This window comes from Lepisosteus platostomus, chromosome 12, assembly GCF_059453375.1.
Source record: "Lepisosteus platostomus isolate fLepPlt1 chromosome 12, fLepPlt1.hap1, whole genome shotgun sequence".
NCBI classification, from domain to species: Eukaryota; Metazoa; Chordata; class Actinopteri; order Semionotiformes; family Lepisosteidae; genus Lepisosteus; species Lepisosteus platostomus.
The window spans coordinates 3,871,178-3,886,801 of record NC_142622.1 but is presented as its reverse complement, the minus strand read 5'-3'; the positions used below and the strand labels follow the sequence as shown (position 1 = coordinate 3,886,801).

The 15,624-nt window shown below is 37.0% G+C and overlaps 1 protein-coding gene across 1 annotated transcript in view; it reads left to right on the top strand.

Moving 5' to 3' along the window:
• Positions 1–14,920, top strand: part of LOC148650874 (neurexophilin-1) — a 47,940-nt gene extending 33,020 nt beyond the window's left edge. The window contains exon 2 of the mRNA XM_088600468.1: positions 12,779–14,920. Within this exon, the coding sequence (XP_088456594.1) occupies positions 12,779–13,540 (762 nt within the window). The 3' untranslated portion in view covers positions 13,541–14,920. The remainder of the gene's footprint in view (positions 1–12,778) is intronic.
• The last annotated feature ends 704 nt before the right edge of the window (positions 14,921–15,624 follow it).

The window sequence follows — 15,624 nt, the reverse complement described above, 5'->3', positions numbered from 1 at the left end:
CCTTTCTGCATTTTACACAATTCAGAAAAATATGTGTAATTTCAGGTGTCAGGATTCATAACTCAGTAAAGTGGCTCGGGTCAATTGTGAACATTACAAACAAAATCCCTCCTCATTTGGCAGAAATGTGAATGTTGCGTCTATATGGTTACTGGAATAAGGTTCACTTTATTAAAATGCTAAGGAGCCTTCTTCAAGTCACTGATTGGAAAATGTGCAGATATGACAGTAGAACAGGTGCCTTCTCTAGCTTGAAATAATTTCCTTTAGTTCCACTAGGTTTAGAAAGGGGTGCTTTGACATTTAGGACATCACCATCTGTGTCTGGATCATACAGACCTCTATTTGATTTATGATAGCTCAGGACAAATTAATTTCAGGACTTAAAATATGGCTAAGCAAAAAAAACATTTGGCTGGAAAAATTAAAAAAGAGTAGCACTCTTTGGAAAGGAAATCACTTTTTTACCTACAGTATGATTCAACCACACTTCAGAGCAATTTGAATAATGCCTTATGGTTTCAGTCTTCTCATTTATATAACAGTAAACATGTTATTGGTTGGTGCATTCTCACGTTTGTACTTAGAATAAAGTAGTAGAACTAAAATACTTCTACTAGTAGTGGAGAAACTGCACTGTACCATCAAACTGTACCATCAAATAAGGTACAGTGTCTTGCTGAAGTACTTTATTTCTTATTAAAGCATCATATAATAATAATAATAATAATAATAATAATAATAATAATAATAATAATAATAATAATAATAATAATTGCTTACACTTATATAGCGCTTTTCTGGACACTCCACTCAAAGCGCTTTACAGGTAATGGGGTCTCCCCTCCACCACCACCACCATATCATACAGTATATGTATAGAGCATATTTTGCTCTGAGGCATTATAATAACATCTGCTGTTGGACTATTCTACTTTAGGTAGTGATTTAAAGATAATTTCCAAAAATCTGTAGAGAAGTTCCAACATCTGGGCAACAAGAAGTAAACCATATCGGCGGATACTATTAACCAGGCCATGATTTACAAACGAAGAGATATCAATGATGTCAGGATACTGTTTACACCTTAAGGAGAAAACATTTTCTTTCTGAAAAAAGATTGTAAAGTCAAAGGTTATTATGAAACTACCTTGTAGAGAATTCTTCACCATGTCAAGTAAATTACATACTGTGTCAGTCGTTGTTTAGGCCAGGAGAGCCAACTCATTGCAATTCTGTGCGCCTGGGAGAGGGGAAAATATTTCAGAATTAAATTGCTTTGTAATCTGAAACAGTTTCGGTCTAACTGGTTTGTCCTATTACAATAGCTGTCACGTTACCATGACGACATTGATTTGATTACAGATTCTCCAACAGAATTCTGCATATTAGAGTGTAAATTACATTAACTCAACATGAATTAATCTTTTGTACACATCACCAACACTTTCTAACCTTTTCTCAATGTAAAACATTTTGTATGCTTGATTCTAAATTGTATACAGTACATTATGAATCCTGGAAAAGGCTGGCATCTAGATTTCATTGATGAAATTACAATTAATTAGATGTTAGATAATTAAATGTACATACAGTATTTTAATGTTGTGGAATTTTATTTCCATATGCATATCACAGTTTTACATTATTAACTGGCTTTCAACAGTGATAGGAATTTTCTTAAGCAATGACTGTTATCTTTAAATCTTGCATTATATTTCAAGTCCACTATCAAGCATACTGCAGGTCAAAGGAGTTCAGGAACTCAGGGAAAACAGTTTCACCTGTAAGAGATGTACTGTCTTCAGAGCTTTTAGTTGAAAACTACAGCACTTCCATGCTGAAAAGCAAGGATATCTAACCTTTTTTCTATGATGTCAACATTCCTTTATTGAAACAGTGTGAAGGATTCTGCTCTGGTTGTTTTCTCAAGTAATTTGCAAACAGTACATTTCAGATAGATATTTCAAGGAAAGGAACAACAATATATTCTAATTAAATGACTTTCAAAGAATCAATCCTTACTGGAGGGCACCCAGGTTTCACAAATGAGTTTTATTATCCATTTAACAGCATGAATTGGTCTCTTTTATTTCCTTTGCGTTGTGTGTTCCTCTCTGGGTGAAAACATGTTTGTTTTGGCTCATCTATCATAGAAGGCTTGGAACTTTCTCTCAAAAGAGATTTTTTTTTTGCCAAACGGAGACAAATCACCTTTTTGTGCTGAGGTCAGAATGTCTTGATTTATCCAAATGAGCAACACTGAACCTCTTCATCAAACCCACACACAACATCTTTAAATCAGACATTGATATGAAATAAATTCTCCACCACCAGAAAAGGTAAAACTGAAACAGAATAAACGTTATTTGAGCATGAAAAAATAAATATTTTCGTAATTTACCCAAGTTACATGATTAATGAGTAGCAATTTTTGGTAACCTGTTGTTTAGAGAATTTTCTTATTTCATCTTCCCTATCAGTAAATACAGCTCTCTTCTAATGAGGTAATGCACAAAGCACTGGATTGATTTTTTCTAGCACACACTGTCCTTATACCATTTCTTTGCAGTCTAAAACTGGTAATGGTGCATAAAGACCCTGTAAGTCCATATTAATGGTGCATCTAACAGCTCTGTAGCAAAACCATTAAGACGTTCTACTGCTTGGCCATGATGTCAGACACAGTGCTCATTCCAACCAGAGGAGATTTTGGCCTCCTTTTGTCTGATGCTAAATGATCAATTGATATCAACTATTTGATTCATTGGTGCATACTGATTTTTAAGAATGCTTTATACATAAAATGGTATTATAATATAAAACAAGTGGCAGAAACAAATGGTCTCTTTTAGCATTGTTCTTTAAAACTGTGTCACTATACCAAATAATGACTCTGCTGTTGTATCATGTTTATTGTATTATTCCAATTTGGGAACTGAAATTCTTAATCCGCAATTGAAAACCTTTCCATTAAATTGTTAATGCTAAATAAATAATAAAATGCCATGAAAATGGTTTTAATGGTTCATGATCCAGGCGGCTCTTTCCTTATACAGTAAATATACAGTATGCAGGTTGATATTTGGAATTTTATTTCTTCACAAAATATATGGTTGCAATAATGGTTAACAGTAAGAAACTGCAATATTCAGCATCTTTTGTCATTGCTGAAGGACAGCAAGCTCATACAGTATTATCTAGGCAGCAGGATTAGGAGTCACACTTAGCTGGGTTACTGATGGGCTCATTGCCTTGACAAAAAAGCTCTCAGGGGACACTCAAGAGAAACTCCACTGTTTTGCTATAGGCATTTTTTGTAAAGGTAAAAGGGACCTTTTTTAATGTTTATTCTGCAGCTGATTCAGCTGAAGATGTGGAAAATGGTCAAGACCTTTGTAATGGCTCCTGTTTTGAAGGTTAATTCAAGAATTTGTGATAGGTGTGGTTGGTGTTATCGAGAAGGCCGATAAACAAAGTGTCTGTCTACTTCAGCAAATGCTTATGAAATCACGCCGTGTTTGACAAATTGGCCTCTGTGTTCCACTCACTCTGGTGCCTTTTAAGGAGACAAGATGAATTAATTGTATCTGCTCCGGTGTGAGTTCTTGAACTTGAACTTGAACTTTATTGCCATATGTAACCGGTACTGGTACAATGGAATTCTTACTTACAGAAAGTCTCTCGATTGTAAAACAAGTGTAAAAAACAAAACAAAGTGCAAACAGTGCATTAAGACAATGTACAAACAAACAATAGACAATGTGCAAGTAAACATGTAGACAGTTTGAATGTAAACAATACAGACGTGTAAACAATGACTGGAGATGTGCAATAGATAAGAATCATAAAGAGGTAGATGGTGATGGTGTAGGTGTGGTCCGAGGGGGATGGCTAAATGTGTTCGCCAGTCTCACTGCTTGTGGATAGAAGCTATTGAAGAATCTAGTGGTAAGTGTCCGTATGCTCTTATATCTCTTGCCTGAGGGCAGTGGAGTGAAGAGCTCATGCCCGGGGTGGTGACTGTCCTCTGTGATGGCCAGAATTCTACCACGGCAGCGGTCCTCATAGAGCTGTTTAATCTCGGTGAGACCGCAGCCAATGATCTTCTGGGCCATATTGACCATTCTCTGCAGTGCCTTTCTTTCTCGCGAAGAGGTGTTGCCATACCACACGGTGATCCCGTTGGTGAGGACGCTCTCGATGGTGCAGCGGTAGAAGTTCACCAACACATGTATTGGCATCCCCCATCGCTTGAAGCACCTCAAGAAATAAAGGCGCTGCTGAGCCTTCTTCATGATAGAGTCAGTGTTCACAGTCCAGGTTAGATCTTTAGAGATGTGAATTCCCAAAAACCTAAAGCTGGTGACTGTTTCCACTTCCGTTCCATCAATACTGAGTGGGCTGTGAGTGTATGGCCTGTGTCTCCAAAAGTCCACTATTAGCTCTTTCATTTTCTTTATGTTCAAGTCCAGATTATTGCTATGACACCACCTAAGCAGCTGTACAACTTCATACCTGTAAGTGGACTCATCATCATCACTGATCAGTCCTATTATAGTGGTGTCATCTGCAAACTTAATGATGCGGTTGTTGCTGTGTCTTGCTGTGCAGTCGTGAGTAAATAGGGAGTACAACCTTGGGCTCAGACAGCAGCCTTGTGGGGTTCCAGTGCTCAGGGTGAGTGGTGTTGATGTTTTATTGCCTATCCGCAGCACATGTGGTCTCTCGATAAGAAAGTCCAGCAGCCAGTTGCAGACAGAGTTGCACAGACCTAATCCCCTGAGCTTTGTCACCAGTTGACTGGGTATGATGGAATTGAATGCTGAACTGTAGTCCACAAACAGCATTCTCACATACAGTACGAGTTCTTAGTGTCCAGGTGTTCCAAGGCTGTATGCAGAGCCAGGGAGACAGCATCATCCACTGATCTGTTGTTCTGGTAGGCGAACTGCAAGGGGTCCAGGGACTCTGTGATGGAGATGTTGATGTGTGACAACACCAGCTTCTCCAGGCATTTCATCACCACAGATGTTAATGCTACTGGGCGGTAATCATTCAGGCATGTCACTTTTGTCTTTTTGGGGGTTGGAACAATAGTGTTTTTTTTAAAGCAGGTGGGGACCATGGACTGTGACAGGGAGGAGTTAAAGATGTCCGTAAACACTGTGGTCAGCTGGGCTGCACATGTCCTCAGGACGCGAGGTGGTATCCCATCAGGCCCTGCAGCCCTGCAGCCCATTTCCATCTGTTCTTGGGACAAAAGATGGAAACCCTGAGCTGGAAAAGGACCATTATAAAAACAATTACAACCATTGTGTTTTAAAAATTCTCTGATGTTTCAGATCGAAAGGCTGAAATCTACTTATTTGTCTTCCCCCCTGAACACAGCTCAAAGGAGGTGATTTAAAAGATGATTGGGTCAAGAAAAGCAATGATAGGAAGGCAGCATTGCATGGAAGAAACATACCTAAGTGTTGTCACACATTGCCTAGTTTACAATTCTCTCTAGAATGTGGGTCACTGTGTGCCAGAACACACAAGGTACTGTATGACTATGCAAACCAGGAGGTAATTCCATGAGAAGCTCTGAAAACATGATACAACATTTGCTTAACAGCTGATAGTAATGTTTTGAAAGTGTAACTTTTTCTTAAACTCACATTTGCAGTGTGTGGAATACTTTAATATATATTTAATATTTGGCTTCCAATTCATAATGAGCTCTGAATGTGCATCGCAGGAGAGGCACCTAAATGTCTCAGGCACTCCTTCTCATTTCAAGTGCAGAAATGACGTTGATCAGGTGAAGATCACTGGCAGCCTTGGATTCTCAGTTAACATTGAAAAGCGTGCTCATTATATTTAAATTGTGATGTATTTTGTATTCATCAAGACAGCAAATGCAAACTGTAGATTAAAGACTTGAAATCTCTTCTGAATAGGGAACTCCTTTTTTCACCCACTGTTTATAACTGAGCTCACTCCTGTCATCTTAACAGTAAGTATAGCGATTATGGGGTGTCTTTTAATTCACAACTTTCCAAAAGCCATAGGACCACAACAGGTTCTGGATAAGACAGGCTCTAGTACAACACTACTTTTGTACCCTTGAAGGAGGCACTTTACATGAATCCTTCCAGCGAACAAAATGCCACCCAGCTTCAGTAAATACATGTGTGCAAATGTAAGATGCTTAGGATAAAATTGTTTAAAAATAAATTAGGAATTCTAGAGACACTTTAGGACTCACTTTAATTAAATTCACATTTCATAAATGAGCCTATATTAAAATGTACGGTTATTCTCATACACACATATCGACCTACTGTATTTGACAGGTGGTTGTAATAACACAGGCAGCAGTAGCCTTTAATACATTTTGATCTGCTCAGCTGTACTGATGGCACCCTGGTTCCAAATGTTTCTGCAAAACAATATACAGTATCAGTCTATCCTGACAATTTCCTACAGATGCATGTTTATTGTTTGATTATCTCATTGCCCAGACAAGAGGTTCAATAATGGTATGGCAATATTGTAACTGCCCTTTTAATTACTTTGATATATTCCAGTTCTGTTGTGTTTTTCACTTAAGTCAAATAGGATGACACAAACAGGTTTTCAAATATTCAGTCAGGAACTCGGAAAAGGGGTTCAAATCTGACATCCTAAAAATGAAAACTGCGTTATTTTTTTTTCTCCTAATATTACGGAAATAACAACGTGACCTGTAGTCGCACAATAAGAGCATTTCAGTGTTTTCGGATTTAGGCAGTTTACACGTGACCGAAGATACAATGTTAACGCAACATCATTGTTAAAAGTAAAAAAAAAACAACGTTTATAGAACACCCGGTAATTAAACGGTTACTTCAGGGAAAGTATCTGTTTTTCTGCATTCAATGTTTCAATTGCAGTTTTCTAGGTGTTTGACGATTCTTCTCAAAACCTACCATATTTTTTGACGAAGGCTACAACAGCTGTTTCGGTGTTGTGTTTTGTTTCAGATTCATAATTAATTAATTCATAAACAGCTTACTGGCATGGTAGATGCTTTAGTTGCAATGCTACAGCCAAACGACTATTTCCCCTCATTTGCATTCATTGAAAGCGATTCATAAAAATCGATAATGGTAAGTGCCTTACAGACATAGAAAATACCACACACTCAAATATCTAAACAGGCTTGTCAAGGGAAAAAAAATAATGTTGCCGTTTCCCATTTTCATAGATTGATGTGCTAATGTTTGACATTATAATTTTATCAATGTTAATTTATTTCATACCGGTATATGTGTTGCATTATAGTGAAAGCCCAGAGTCATTTTAATTTCTGTCTGTAAATTGGATACAAATCACCTTGTGTCCAATTAACTGCCTTGACCGAGATAGTTAAGGTTGTTATAAGGAGAAACTGATTTATCAACCGGTTTAACGCGGTTTCGCCGGCCCCTGTCTTTAAACTTCAAAATGGTAATTTCGCTGTTTTCGATAACGACGCAAGACAAGGTCTACAGCTAACAGACAAAACACCTTTAAATCTTTGTCGTGACCTGGATGCAAAAATCAAGAAAGTCTTGCGGAACTGTGTAGTTCCTGTGTTTGAAAATCGTTTTTTATTTCCTCGGTACATGCGGAAAAATGCAGGATTACTGTACATACTAGGATATGTCTGTTGCCCTTATAGTAGATTTTACGTTTCCGTTGCTATCATTGACGGCGTTGGTATTTGTTACTAAATGGGATATTCCAAGCTGGCTAATGTCAATATTATTGATCTGTTTAATAATATCACCTGTAATCGTAACTCGAGAATCCCTCCTTTATTTGCCTTTCATACTGTAGCGAGCTTCATGTCTTCCGTTTCACAAAAGCACTTCGCTGCTGTTTTTTTTTTAAATGTATTGGTTTTGTTGTCCGTTTTATTTAACTGGTCACATTCCAGTTCAAGAGCTGAGCTGTCGGGGTGAAGTGTACTCTCCCCCCTATGTTTAACAGCGGATGTGGCTCTAATGGAGCAGCTTCATGATGCGGTGTAAAATACAACACCTGCATGCGTACAGTATGCAGTTCTTGTCCGTTTTTTTATAGGGTAGCTTACTCCTCAAATAGAAGGGACTGATGTTCTTTTTAAATACTTCCTGTACGGTCAATTTTAGTACTTTGTTTTACACAAAGGGATGTGGGAGTCGGTTTCAATTACTGTAGCTACTGTACTTGCAATCGAATGAGCTATTCTATATGAGCAGAAAGGCCTCCTCTTTTTTGCAACTAATCTTTATGTTCTCGTTCAAATTGTGGAAGAGTGGAGAGAATTCCTAGAAAACGCAACATAAATTCAAGTCTGTTCACAAATATACAGTACCATTTTTTTTCAGAGCAACCAGACAACAGGAAAATGTAACATGTCAGAACCACATGCCCATACAGTAACGTTATTCACCCTGACAGTGGTTTTATAGATGTATAAAACCGTACAAAACTATCTTGGTTTTACACATTTCTAACCTCCTGTTCTAATGAATTACCTCTTTTACAGACTACAGTACTAAAGGTTTATGTTTAAAAATACCCTTACTTTTACGGAAAAAATAAAAAGTAAAAATACAATGGCAAATGGGAATTTCTGTGACATTACCCTGTCAGTTTCTATGGAGTTGTTAATCTTGTTTTCTGATAATAGACTTAATGTACTGTATAGAAGCTTTAAGGATTGCAAGCCTAATGTTGTTGATTATCTGTCAAAACACACATTTGCCTTTTTTTTTAGTTTATCAAAAAATACAAACCATTAAGGCGCAGTTACTTTTCAGCAAATTTCCTTTAAAACCTCCATTTATCCAGGAGTGACTAGTACTCTAGTAATTACTGTAAATGCATATTTATAGTAATAACACTGTATAATGCTCATTTTGTATTTAAATGCCAAATGCAGACATAGGCTGGAGCACTTAGGAGTTGTAGTCACATTACAGAAAGGTTGTAGGTTCAATTATTATTTGGAAGACGCTGTTGTACTTCTGAACAAGGTGTTTCAGTACAATGCACAGCTCTATAAATTGTTGTGTAATGTACTGTAAGTTTATTTGGAAGTGTTAGCCCACCCCCCCCTCTCCCCCCAAACAAATAGTAATGGATGGGTTACTATTAGTTTTTAATGGTCTTTATAGATTTGACATTATAAAGTCAGAACAAACGTGGTTATAATAGGAATCAAAAAGTGAAAAATGAAATTGGTCCGGAAAGTTTTGAATGATGGAAGGAAAGAAATGCTCATTCGTGCACCTGTGAGAATTGGAGAGATTACTGAACTACAGGGCTAAACAAAGTCATTCTGAAACAAATTGGACTGTAAGACATTTTAAAACAAGGAGCAGACAGAGTGGGCTATATTTTACAGATCGCTTTCAGCATATAAGAGGAGGGTGATGTAAATGTCTTAACTGCAGGGAGCACACAAAGGCATCACAACCCTGCCACAGCCTGGTATCTCACAGAACAGGTGTCCCTTGAGTAACCAGACTGGGCTTTCCAGACCCTGTGAAGCACAGCTGTGTACCTGTCCTTGTGCTTCCCTAACACAGACACCTGTCAGGTACAGGCAGCTACAGGCCTTGAAATACACTAGTATGTTGTTACAGTAGCTTGCATAAAGAATGGCAAAGTGCTAGTGTGTATTTTGGTGTGTCAGGATTCCCAAATACAATGACAAGTCAGTAACATTTTATTCTGTATGCAGTATACCATTTTCTTCCATTTTTGACTGAACATGACTGGCCCGTTCCTTTATGATCAACTCCCAGTCTAAAAGTCATGCTAATTTTCTAGTACAGTACTTCTCTGAGCAATTATTTCAAAGTAATAACAATTAAAGGAAAATCAACAGGACTATAATTCAGTGTTTTCACTTACCCTTTTAATACCTTTGTAATTTGTCCTTGATGTGGAAATGCTTCATATTTCACGTAAAAATCTCTTTTTGCCCTTTTGTTAACAATTACTAAGAAACAGAACAGGAAAAAGAGCACTTCCCTATAATTGTAGAATCTGGCACTGTGGAACACAACTTGGCATGAGGCAAGACTGATACTTAACAGATGTCAGAGCCCTAAAACCCACAATAATGGCAGCAGTGATTGTTGTTACTGTCATTAGCTGACACACACAATAATGTTAAAGGTTTGAACTCCAAATCACTCCAAATTTACTTGAAAAGACCAGATGTACTCTATATAATAAAAATAATGAGAGTATCCTAGGCTGATTACCACGTCATTATAGTAGTAACCTAAATCTTTCAAATGCTGAAGACCAATGCAACATACTGTAGTGTCATGAATGACAAACTGTGGCTAGAATTTAATTTTTTGTTTGCAGTTATTAACAATTAAAATGCATATTTTGAATGTGTAAGCTGCCATTTGTTGTAAAACTGATTACGGAAATGTTTTAAGCATATTGTGGTTGTAATTACTGAGTCTATTGTCAGACCTGTCCTTGCACTGAGAAGACACCCAGGGATAATTGGTTTTTGTCAAAAGAGAATGCAGTCTGATCAAGGTATACTTTCCACAAAGGGTTGGCAGTGAAATAGCATTGATGTATGAAACTTCTGCCTGCAAGGTCATGTTCTCAAACAGCAAACTGTAAAAGTATGTTACAGGGTGTATCTCTTTAGTGTCAAAAACACAATTTATATCAGTTGTATTGTTTTATGTTTTTTATCACTGTTTTCCCAAACTATATAATTTATACAGATTTTCTGTTAAAATTATATGGTAAATAGTGCCCCTAAATGTTGTGTTTCTTTATTGCAGTATGCTACAAATTCTGTCATATATCTGCAGCTGTAGATATAACCAAAATTGTGTGAAATCAAGAAATACAATTGTTTTATTTTTGACTACAATGAAACACAGCAACAAAATAACATCTTCCATGTCACAATCTGGGTCTCTGTGATACCTCTATGTATTATATTTGCCATTTTATTAAAGTAATTGGTAAGCAAAAAAAAAGGTTTTTATTTATTATCATTTTTTCCCAAGATGACAATAAATACAATTGACCTTTCTCTCACTGAACTGTAGGGTATATCTATTTACATGATATAAAATGAATCTTACAGTCAAATTTTATCAATTCTGGATTTAAAAATGGAATGTTTCAAAATGTTTTTTTGAAAATGGTGTGTTTAGTGTGCTAACATAATGTAAATGTGAAATGATTTTGAATATTCAATGCTATTTATCCTGCTACAGTATATCCTTTTTCAAATGGTATTATTTTCCCTGGGAACTTTGTGATTGTGGTATAGTAAGGAGCACCGAAAAACTATTACAAAAGCTCTCAGATCAAATAAGCCCCTGCATCCCTTCACTTCATTTGGAAATCTAATATGCAAAACACCATAATATACAGTATATATACTGTACATGTGATATTTACACTTCTTCCATCACATGTACTGTAACTGTAGATACTCGATTGAGAAACGGAAAACAAAATGCAAAACTCAATGCAAAGCTGCTGTATAAAATAGACTGATGAGTGACTGAGAGTGAGTGTAGTTAGACTGACACCTATGGGGCCATTTCTGAATTTTAGCTGTTGTCTTGCACTACTGTTCAGTGAGAATACAGAAATACCTGTGATTTTTTTTCAAAAGGTTACGTAAGATAAGTGCAGCCACCCTGCACTTACACTGCATCAGTTAAGTAATTGCTCTCAGAATGGATTCCCACTTTAATGCACATTATTTCAATAAATCTGGGCATCTTTTATGAAAAGCACCTTGACCTTCTATATCAGACATAAAAATAATAACCTTAGCATTTGAGTAAAAAAGAGGAGGCAAAAGCAATATAACATATATAGCAATATTTTAAAGGTCTCACGCAGCAATTTCAATTTGCTGTCTGGAAATGTGTTATAGTCTTACATTGTATTTTATTAAACTGTAGTGATCCATCAGACACAATTATTTGAACATATTGTGCCATTTATGCCTACAGGCAAAATTTCCATAAGATATCCTGTTTGAATGATGTTACATTCCACACATCGACATGTCCTGTGAGGTACTGCTGTCCACAGACCTTTCTGATTGCTGGCAAAACCTTATTTTCTAAGTATTGATCTTGGGGCAACCTACAAAATGCAAAGCCTTACCATGATAGATCTGCTGTCATGTTTTACAGTAGGAATCAGGCAATCAATGTCAAATTTTTCCATTGAACGGTGTACAAATCTGAACTCATTTATCTGTATTAAACAGGGGGGAAAAATTGGGATTCATCAATCATCAATCCAGGGTACATTCTTCCATTGATTAATAGTCTGAGGGTTTCACTCATGGCTGTAATGAATAACTACTGCATTTGTCCACGCTTACGGGCCAAATTCCTTAAGACACAAGAAGAAATCTTGTTTGCATGGATTGGTATATTTGATATTGTTTTTACACCATCAAGCATATGCCTATTTTTGTATTTCAAAGTGATTAATTTATTACTGTGGTGCTGAAAAAGACATCCTCCAGTTTTGCCGAAGCTCATATTTATCTGGCTATTGACACTTGCTCTTAGCAATGCTATTAAAAATTGCATTTCTGCTCTATTTTTAATAAATATTGCACGATTTTTATCAATATCATCTTGCTGTATAAAAGAAATGAACAAAACATGCAAAGACTTAGCAATACGTATAAACTTTTTTTCCTTTTCCTGTATTGTGTCAGCTGCAATTTATTTTTGTCTTTTTTTTATCCTTACAGGTTACATGCACTCATGCTACCAGCGCAGGAAAATCAGAACTTCTTAAATCAGGAAGCCCTAAATCGACATTAAAACACATATGGACAGAAAGCAATAAAGACTTGTCCATCAGTCGACTGTTATCACAGACTCTACATGGCAAAGAAAATGCCACTGCTTTGGACCTGCGGTACGATACCCCAGAACCTTATTCTGAGCAGGACCTCTGGGACTGGCTGAGAAACTCTACAGAACTTCAGGAACCCCGGCCCAGAGCCAAAAGAAGACCGATTGTCAAAACGGGGAAGTTTAAGAAAATGTTCGGCTGGGGGGATTTTCATTCTAACATTAAAACTGTCAAGCTCAACCTGCTGATAACAGGGAAGATTGTGGATCACGGGAATGGGACTTTCAGCGTGTACTTTCGCCACAACTCCACCGGCCAGGGGAATGTATCTGTGAGCCTCGTGCCCCCGACCAAGATTGTTGAATTCGATCTGGCACAGCAGACTGTCATAGATGCCAAAGACTCCAAGTCTTTCAACTGCCGAATTGAGTACGAAAAGGTTGACAAGGCCACCAAGAACACACTTTGCAACTACGACCCATCCAAAACATGCTACCAGGAGCAGACCCAGAGCCATGTGTCATGGCTGTGCTCCAAGCCGTTCAAAGTGATCTGCATTTACATTTCCTTTTACAGCACTGATTACAAACTAGTGCAAAAAGTCTGCCCAGATTACAACTACCACAGTGACACTCCTTACTTCCCATCAGGCTGATGGCTCCACGATCTGCGTGCTACAAAAGTCACTCAAGAGGGCTGCTGCCCCCGGAGAATCGACTATTTGTACTGTCCTGAATGTGTCCACGATGGAATGGCGATGATAGAACACGCTATTATTTCAAATTCAGAATTCCTGCCAGAAAAAAAGCAAAACAGACAAATTGGTAGCAAGGCGTATTGCAAGAATGTCCATTATGAATGACAGGAACACTGGGAACCGAGGCTAATTATATTCCCAGTAATACATACTGGCCTGGCCATTAGTAACGTACAGTATGCTTCTCAACATAAAATAATCAGTGTCTCAGTTTCTCATATGAACAACAGTGCTAACAATATAACAGAATATGACACATGAGATATATATTCAAATGAAATACACTGCAAAGTATTTGTCTTTATTTCTTGTTCTTATTTGACATGATTCCTTTATATGTAGATCTTGTATCATTTATAGCTAGTGGATGTCCCACCCTTAGAACCCTAATTCTGCTTGTTTGAGATGTCTAGATATTTCATAATTACTGTATAATTTGGGGTTTTTTACAAGAGCACTTAGTCAACAGCAAGGTGCTAAATGCAATCCTAGAGTGCACTCACTCATGTTTTTCCTCGCGGCGCTCTCAGTGGGTTGTTGTTATCAGTGTCCTTAATACCACCATCACAGATTCATTGAGGATAAAGGCAGTCATTCACTCCTGCAAGTAAAGACCTCCAGTGTAGTTCTTATTTCTAAAAGTTTTGATCAAATGTGATAACGCGAAGTAAAACAGTATGCATTCCGCAGATAAGTAGACACATTCAAGGCATTGAGCGTGGCACCCTTTCCTGGAAAGTGCACATCTCTTGGTGAGCAAGCCTTTTCATTTGCCATGTTTTATAAACCATTTTCCATATCTCAGAAACACTCTCAGGCTGCTGACATTTTTGCTTTGAAACCCTGGCTTGACATTTTAGATGATGAGATTTTTAATTTCGTCTTAGTTTTGAACGTGGTCATTATTAAAGGTTTGCTCACCTTTACTATATAAATGTAATGACTTCTATATCCTAGGCTTAATTTGTATGAATGGTTTGTATTGTATATAGTTTATCCTGTGTTAATTGAGCTGCTTCTGAATATTCTCTTGTATCTGTCATTTCTCCCTTTCTCTTTCCTGTTCTTTCTGCTTGTTATTGGTTAACACTAACAAAGGAAATGACTGACATTTATCAATGTAGATGTGGGCTCTATGAAACAGACTTATGTACAAAGCAGTAAATCTGTCTAAAAATATAATTATAAAAATAATAGTCATCTGTATTAAGGCATTTTATTTCTGAGGGAAAAAGGAGATGTACATAATAATAAAATACTGAAACTTTTTCAGTTTAATGTCTGGGATGTGTGAGTTATTAATCAAACCCAAAGATTTTCTTTCTTGTAAAAGTACCATATTGAAAAGAACGGGACCCTGGTTTGTATCCAGTGAAATGACACTGCAAAACAGCGCAGAGCTGTTCAAACGAATAGCGTGTGAGTCTCAAAGAACTGTTTGATATAGGCAATATAAAAAACTACAAACCTGGATTTTGCGATTGCTTTATGAAATTCTACCATAAAAAATACTCAATGATATACAAAGTAAGCAGTAAACTACTTAATACATGGATGATGGATACATTCATCATCAGTCATTTTCCTGGGGTATTTTGAAACTTCACACTCTCTTCCAGGTAAGCCAATGCAGTCTAGAGGCTGATCAGAGCTTAACTTGTATCTTGAACAACTCCTGCACCACTGTTGCCCAGCTTTCTGAGCCATATTTAATTATAATGAATGCATGCAGCTTGTTAAAAAACACAGGGAAGAAAGCCAACAGAAATGAAAGATTTGCGGGCCTTTATGAGGGTATACCAGTATGTTATATTTCTACAAAGACTTTATGTAAGTTGCAGTGTAATATTAATTGAACATCACAAGAACGCCTTTTGAAGGCCAGAGTTAAAAAAAATGCCTAATTGCTTTACAGGTGTGTAAATCATTGTCAGGCCCTAAGCATGTGTGATCTAATAGTTTCTTTATCTATTGAATAAAGA